The sequence below is a fragment of the Dipodomys ordii genome, unplaced genomic scaffold, assembly GCF_000151885.1.
Source record: "Dipodomys ordii isolate 6190 unplaced genomic scaffold, Dord_2.0 Scaffold211, whole genome shotgun sequence".
In the NCBI taxonomy this organism is placed as follows: domain Eukaryota; kingdom Metazoa; phylum Chordata; class Mammalia; order Rodentia; family Heteromyidae; genus Dipodomys; species Dipodomys ordii.
In genome coordinates this window covers 62,065-70,135 of record NW_012267427.1, presented here as the reverse complement: position 1 = coordinate 70,135, position 8,071 = coordinate 62,065, and the positions used below count along the sequence as shown (strand labels likewise).

The 8,071-nt window shown below is 59.0% G+C and overlaps 1 protein-coding gene across 1 annotated transcript in view; it reads right to left on the bottom strand.

Moving 5' to 3' along the window:
- The window catches only part of Phf21b (PHD finger protein 21B), a 29,285-nt gene extending 25,675 nt beyond the window's left edge, over positions 1-3,610 (bottom strand). Inside the window, exons 1-3 of the mRNA XM_013035423.1 lie at positions 3,561-3,610; positions 2,035-2,178; positions 1,286-1,442 (exon numbers count right to left, since the gene is read on the bottom strand). Coding sequence (XP_012890877.1) covers positions 1,286-1,442; positions 2,035-2,178; positions 3,561-3,610 — 351 coding nt within the window. The remainder of the gene's footprint in view (positions 1-1,285; positions 1,443-2,034; positions 2,179-3,560) is intronic.
- Positions 3,611-8,071: the final 4,461 nt, after the last annotated feature.

Genomic DNA, 8,071 nt, shown 5'->3' with positions numbered 1-8,071 from the left:
AGGGGGGAGGTGGGCAGCGTGGAGATGGGGAGAGAGAAGGGTGGAGGTGAGCAGCGTGGAGACGGGGGATGGGATGGGGAGACGGGGGATGGGAAGAGGGGGATGGGGAGAGGCGTCGGTGCAGTTGGAGTCCTGCATCCTCCATGGCCCTCCTGTCAGAGGTGCTGGGCAAGGCCAGGCGGCCCTGGCCCCGGCATCCGGCCATGTCCGCTCCTCATCCCAGGGGGGTGGCAGTTGTGCTCCCCTCAAAACCGTGGAGCTGGGATGCATCTGAGCCGATCCTGGCTCCTCCAGGACCCATGTGGCCTTGGGGAGACCACGTGCCCGGGGCTGATGGGGTGTAGGGGAGAAGAGACACCTGCCACGCGCTCTTCCCACTGTTACAGAGACTCAGCAGCAGGTCAGGGGGACAGTCCAGGCTAAAGCAACCCTGGATGGGGCCTGTGTACACAGCAGGTGCTCAGTAAGGACGGACCGGTGATAGTAAAGGTGCTGGCCGCGCATTACAGGTGTCTGCTGTGCACCAGGCGCAGGCTGGTCTGTCTAGCTGTGTCACCCAGGCTGGCAATGAAGCAAGCACCGCATCAACCCCTCTGCAGGACACACTGGCTGGGGGGTAGGAGTGACCAGGTGGCTTGTCCAAGGCGTGGGTCCAGCAGCGGCCAGGCCGGGCATGGAGGGCAGCTGGCCCACGCCTGTACCACCTCCTGCAGGGGGCACCGGCCTAGCGTTCCTGGGACTCTTCTGAATGTGATCCCTCGTCACCCAGCAGACTCAACCACACAAGGGCTGCTTAGGACATTTTCTACTCTATCCAAGTCTGCTGCAGTTCCATTCGGAACAAAACCCCAGTTGACTTCACAGCTCCTCTATTTGAAAACCCAGATTCCTCAGGTGAGGAACCTCATTCAGCTCATTCAGGCAGAAGGGGGGGGCAGTGCTGCCCAAGGAGGGGTACAGAGGGCCAGGATGGAGGGTGTGGCCACAGATGAGGGGTGGAGCCAGGGCTGAGGGGCAGGGCCAAGGCAGAAGGGTGTGGCCATGAATGAGGGGTGGAGCCAGGGCTGAGGGGCAGGGCCAAGGCAGAAGGGTGTGGCCATGAATGAGGGGTGGAGCCAGGGCTGAGGGGCGGGGCCAAGGCAGAAGGGTATGAGCATGGGTGAGGGGTGTGGCCAGTGCCGAGGGGCGGGGCCAAGGCAGAAGGGCGGAGCCATGGGTGAGGGGTGTGGCCAGTGCCGAGGGGCGGGGCCGGGGCCTGGCCAGGGGCCCCACCCCACCCGCTTACCTGAGGTAGCACTGCTGCTCCTTGCCCAGCCAACCTCTGCAAGGAGCTGACCTGAGGACCGCTGACAGGCACTGCAGTGATGGCTCCCAACGCCTGAAAGGCGGACAGAGCGCTGAGAGGCGGAGGCCTAGGGCTTCCTTCTCTTACCATCTTCCCACTTGTAAACGTAAGCACGGATTAGTCATGGAAGGGCTCCGGGCGCCACCTCTGTCTGTGCACGCTGGATGGGGCCCACCCTCCCCCCCAGCGTCACTGTCCCGTGTCCACACATGCGCATGTCCCATCCCCCCTCCCCTTCTCCTCCCCACGCATAGTCTGCACCCACCCTGGGCCCGGTCATTTGCTTTATTGAGTGTGTGCTGATTGCTCAGAGGGTCTCCATGGCAGATCACACATGCACACAGATCGGATGCGCCCCTCCCCGCTCGCTCCTCCCCTCCAGCTCTCAGTGAGATGCACTGCACTTCAGCACTGTTTTCCAGCTAACGTTCTTCTCCTGCTCCACCCTCAAGAAAAATGTTCCTGCAGAAAATAATTTGGAAGCTAGAAAAAGAATAAAACAATGACCCCTGCGGAGCACCAGCTTCCCTTTATAAATCACACCTCCAGTGCTGGTCTTCCAGGTGGCCGGCACCCTGGTATTAGCTTCATGGCTTCTACACCCTCCCGAGGTGTTCCCTGGGACAGAGTTTGAGGACAGGCGTGATGGGCCAAAAGCTAGGGATATTATTTAGGGTTTCGCTACACACCCTCGTTGGGCCCGAGTCCCAGCCCTCATGTGGGGCTCTCGGGATGGGCACCCCAGCAGCAGGGCGCTGCCCCGGGACTCCAGGCCCACGCAGTAGATGTGCTTCAGAGGCTCACTGGCATGAAGTCTCCATTTGGAACCATCACTGTCCACGGTCAAAACAGAGGACAGGCTCCACACAGCCTCACGGGTAACGCACAAGCCTGTCTGAAGGGAGGGACAGCTCCCCTCCCCTAGACCAGCCAAGCCACTGGTAGCTAACAACCTGCAAGAGTCTCAAAATCAGATGCAAAAATTCTTAACAGAATGCGAGCAGATCCCTTTCCAGGAGGAGGACACTATACGTGAGCAAGCTGCGTCTGCCCCAGGATGGTAAAAATCCTTGCGCTAAGCTGTAAGGATGTACTGAAGAAGAAAAACACCCTTTTGTCTTAGTGGAGACAGAGATGTCAGAACTAATGAACGAGTGTAGCAAGGTTGTCAAGATACAGCAACAATGTACAGAAAGCCACTGTACCCTCTGTTAGTCACACCAGCACTGCACAGTAACAATGTTTGAAAATCCCATTTGTAGTAGCATTAAAAAGTAAAACCAGCAAGAAATATTGAAGGATAAATCGGACAACAGCCATAACACTTCCAAATACAGTTGAGGAAAAATTTCAAAGATCTGAATCCATGGATCAGAAAGCCCAATATCAAGATACCAATTCTCCTTCAGATCTTACAAATTTAATACAGACCTAATCAACGTCTCAGCAGACTTTGTGTTAGGTATTGACAAGATGGTTTTAAAATACATAGGGAATGATAAGGGACCTAACTGCCAAACAACCTCTGAAACCAATGTAACTAAACATCATCATTAGGAAAATACATTTAATTTCAATACTGTCACCTCAATGTAACCACAGTAAAATACCTGGACGCACCAAGACGCACTATCACACTCTGGCCAGGGGGCTGTGGAGGACAGGAAGAAAAGAAAGCCAGGCAGGGCCAATATCCCAGGATCCCCTCCAAGAGCACCCCCACTTCCTCCCTCAGGGCCACGCCCTCAGAGGCCTAATTTCTTCTCTAGGCCACACCCCTGGCGACTTCACTGCCTCCCACCTGACCAACCCTCTTAACACTGCCAGGAACTGAGGGTCAAAACTTCAGCACACCCAAACCATCGCGCCAAACACGTGCGGCACACCAAGCATAAACTATACCTCAAGGAAAATGCTAGATAAATCAATTCCCTTCTAGTTCCCCTTACGCCAGCATCTCTCCACCCCAAAACCAATCCCACCCGCCCACGAACACCCACAGCCTCAGGCCCAGGCCACAGAGAGGACGCTGGCCGGGGGGCTTCCTGCCTCTTTTCTGCCGTCTGCTCCTAAGTGTTGAAACTCTTAAGAGGCCCAGGTCCTTCCAGCGGCCCGCCGCCTCTCTGTGGGGTCCAGTCACCCACACTGAACTGGAGTTCTTTGGGAGTGAGGGTGGTGTGTGGCACCAGGTTGGTGCCCTGAGCGGCTTGGGCACCTTGCTGGTGGCAGCATCAGGACCATGTCCTCCGCATTGGCCAGTGCCATTCCGAAGCACAGCACTTAAGAGCATGGGGCAATCTTAGCGGACTGCAGGCCCCCCGAGTCCCCCAGCTCCACAGAGCCATGCCTGTGCCAGACTGACCTGTCCCCCTCTGGCCATCATGACGCAATGCACACAGCTTTTCCTCGGCCAGGGACCCCATCCGTCACTGTCACTGTGTGTACCTTTCTGGTGTGACTGTGTGCAGCCATTTGTTCCACACTGGTGCTGGTCTGTGCCACTGGCTACTTCTTTGGTGCTGTATCTATGCATCTCTCTCTTTTTTTTTAGTCGGTCACGGGGTTTGAACTCTGGGCCTGGGCGCTGTCCCTCAGCTCTTCAGCTCAAGGAGAGCGCTCTACCACTTGAGTCACAGCACCACTTCCTGTTTTATGCTGGTTCATTGGAGATAAGAGTCTCGTGGACTTTCCTGCCCGGGCTGGCTTTCCCATGATCCTCAGATCGCAGCCTCCTGAGTAGCTAGGATGACAGGCGTGAGCCGGTGGCGCCTGGCTTGTATCCGTCCATCTAATAGGTAACATATGGAGTAATTTTCAGTACCAGTAGTGAGGCTTGAACTCAGGGTCTGGGTGCTGTCCCTTAGCTTTTTTGCTTGAACCACAGCTCCACTTTTGGTTTTTTAGTTAACTTGAATTTTCCTGCCTAAACTGGCTTTGAACTGCCATCATCGTGTATCAGCTTTCTTGAGTAGCTAAGACCACAGGAGTGAGCCACTGGTGTCCAGAGCCTGGTGGCTCTACAGGTTCACTCTGGCTTGAGGCTTGGTGCTCCTTCCTGACTTGGGACACTGTGACTCAGGTCACCATCGGAGCGCACACTCGGGAGAATGGGAAGAGAAAGCCAGGAGATGTACGAACGCACAAGGTTTGCTGGGGCAGACCACCCAGGAGACAAAGGCAAGGCTTTGCTTTCCTTGGCCCAGTTACCAAGAAGGAAACAGCCCACCAGCACCACGGGTCTGCGGGTGGTCACCTGCACGAGGTCTGCGGGACAAGCCGCTTCCACTGAGAGCTGCAAAACGTCACCATTAACCGGGGGCCAGCTTCACGACTGTAATCCCAGCTACTCAGGGAGGCTGAGACCTGACTCAAAGTCAGCCAGAACAGAAAAGTCCGTGAGACTCTTATCTCCAATTAACCACCAAAACCCCACAAGTTAGCAGTATGGCTCGAGTGGTAGAGCACTAGCCATGAACACAAAAGCTTAAGGCCCTTAGTTCAAGCCTCAGTATTGGTATGTAACATACGTGTATGCACGCACACACACCTCCATGCACACACACACCTCCACACACACACACACACACACACCCCTCCAGCCTGGACTTGGAGCTTCTTGAAGCTCTTTGTGGGGGAGCCACGTATAAGCTTCTTTTGAGCACAGGGTTCCCCTGAGCCAGGCCCTTAGTAAAAGCAGGTTCTGCATCACCAGGCCCACAGGCAGGAGCCAGAGAGGGCCCCACAGTCCCCACGCCTGTCCCAAACAGTGCTGCTGGGCTGGAGAGGTCCACCTCTTCGGGGATGGCGGGTTTCCCCGCTCGGAGCATCGCCGTCGCCCTTCCCCGGCGGTGCTGAGCGGGCTCTGGACACGGTCTGTCCCTCTACGCCCAAGCGTGTGCTCCCGACCCTCAGAACATCTCAGTCACGAGTGGAAAAGGCGCGCGGTGTGGCAGGGACGCCTGTGCGGAGCCTTCGAGACGGCATCTCCCGGCCGCCTTGCAAGCACTGGGTCATTTACAGCTGTGCTTCTGTCAAGATAAATGAGCTGTCCATGACACCATTTATAGCTCTAAGCATTTTAATAGGACAAAAAGGGCCATAAAAATCAAAGATAACTTGCAGTCGTTTCTGTGTTAGTTAGCGGCGTCCCACAGGCAGCCCGGAAACACCCGGAGCCATGCAGCGCTGCGGTGCAGGGTGGCAACCTCCTGGGACGGAAGCTGGATGTGGCTTCTGGAAGATTCCTCAACTTTCCCATGGACGGGGATGGAGGGCTTGAGCCAAGAGCCGTGGCCACCCAGCACTCCTCCCCTGCCACGTGTGTCACCAGGGGCTCCTGATGCCTGGGTGCAGAGTGCTGGCCGGGCACGGGACAGGGCAGGCGTGGCTGTGGCCTGGAGGGACAGTGGGTGGCACGCACGCCAGACGCAGCAGCACGGATGGCCGAGCGCTGACCCCGCCTCCAGCGTGTGGGCACACGTCCCACCAGGGCCCAGCCAGGCCCACCTTTCCTCTTCCGAGTTTGCTTCTGTCTCCCGGCCACGCAGTGAAGGGCTGGCTCTACACGCCCTCCCACCGCGCCACCCGCACCTGCCACAGCCCCGCGTCCTGGGCCGGGACCTCCAGTGTTGTGAGCTACACCGACCAGGACCCTTTTTCCAGGGACACAAAACTCACACTGTTCTGACTGGGGACGGCACCAGGGCCTTCCAGAACACACTCCTCATCTGCTTACCTGCCCTGTCCCCTCTAGAGGGCAGACAAGCAAGAGGGAGCAGAAATGCCCCGGCAGCAGCCCAGGCCGCCTGGGTCACCCGGCACCTGTCTGTGTCCAGTCTGCAGCCCAGGCCGCCTGGGTCACCCGGCACCTGTCTGTGTCCAGTCTGCAGCCTGCCCTGGTCCCGAGTCAGAGCCAGACTGAACTGCTGGGGGAGGGGGCGGTGTCCGCCGACCTGCCTGTCTCACCGCTGTGAGTTCCTGCTCACAGCTTGGCCGTCTGCCGGGCCCACAGCACCAGGGTGCATTACCCCTGCCCTGCGTGCCCACCTGACAGCTCGACTTCCTACCAGCCCTCTGCTCTGGCCCTCCGCGGCTCCTGACAACCAGCCTGCTTAGGGCCTCACCCCCTCCGGGGCTGCAGCTGTCTGCACTGGCCGGTGCCCCCAGATGGATGTCCCCTGGGGATCTCATTTGGCAAACACAGAGCTGCACAGTGGCTGGCCGGCAGAGGGCAGCACTGGGGGTACGGGTGAGGTTCCCACGGAGCCAATACTGAGCCGAGTGACGGCCGGGTAAGCCATGGGCAGAAAGCAGATTCCTTCACACCTAGAGTCACTGCACCCTGTCATGCCCAGCACTGGCCAGGCCACCTGCCCCCACCACCCAGCCCCCAAGCCAAACCCGGCCCTGAGATCCACGTAGACACAGAGAGCAGCGGCCACACTGGGCAGAGCCGGCACTGGCCTTCGGTATGGGCCCAGAGCCCCTGCATACCAGCTGCCGTCAGGGCCCCGGGCAGCCTGGCCCAGCATCCTGGAGAGAGACACAGCAGTGCGGCAGACCGTGAGAGAGGCTGCCTGACCAGGACACGGCCTCCTGACTGCAGCGGGCCGTTCCCTCAGGCTCGGGTCACTCTCTTCCTCACCCTTCTTCAAGGGACATGTTCTGCGGAGCCGCCCTGAGCACCCACCATCAGATTTCTCCAGATACGATGCTGCCCAGTCTCGGGGCCTTTGCACTGACCGCAGCCCTGCCCCACTGCTTTCCTAGGACATGGTGTTGTGGGCGTCACAACTGAAGCTTTGTCCTGCTCCTCGCAAGGCCCTCAACCCCCAAACGCCCCCTCACTCCTCCCCAGGTCCATGCTGGACAGGCTCCTGGCCTGGAAACAGAATGCGCAGCTCACCAAGCCACAGATGGAGACGGAGCTGGGCAGGGAGGGCGAGGATTCACATCACAAAGCCCAGGGCTGAGGGATGGGGGGAGTGGAGGGGGGGGGCAAAGCCCAGGGCTGAGGGATGGGTGGGGGGGTGCCAGGGCTGAGGGATGGGCAGGGGGAGGGGGACCAGCCAGGGCTGAGGGACGGGCGGGGATGGGCAGAGGGAGGCAGGGCCAGCGGGGCGGGGGGAGGCAGGGCCAGCGGGGCGGGGGGAGGCAGGGCCAGCGGAGACTGACAGGCTGAGTGAAGCCGGCCGTGGGGATCATCCCTTGGAGCTCAGGCTTCATCATGGAAGCAAGCAGGCCACCAGACAGGGAGACACACGGTCTGTCCCTCAGGCCGGCGGACCTGGGCTGTGCTGTGTGACTTTTACCACTGTGTCCAAGGGAGGGAGGAGGCTTGACCGCGCTGTGAGCACTGTGGCGAGGGGCAGACCTCCCACCCCGGCTTCCTGCAGGAAGAGGAAGGGGCCCGACCCTAAGGTCCCAGTATTCCAGCATGTTCCTTGGCGGGCGGCTCACCAGGCTGGGCTCCCAGGGCAGGATGGCCTGTCCTCTCTGGGCAGGCACCCCGCGGGTGCCCCTCTCCATCCAGTGGCCCAGTCACGATGCACACAGCCTTGGAGTGCTGCCGTGCCATTGCTTCTGGGCTTGCCATTTCCCTGCGTCTTTACAGACGGCTGCGACGTGCGGCAGAGGTAACAAGTCTGCCCCAGCGTCAACAATGCTAATAAATATTAACACAACACAAGCGCCGCGTTTACTGTCACGTGAAGCCAGCTCATTATG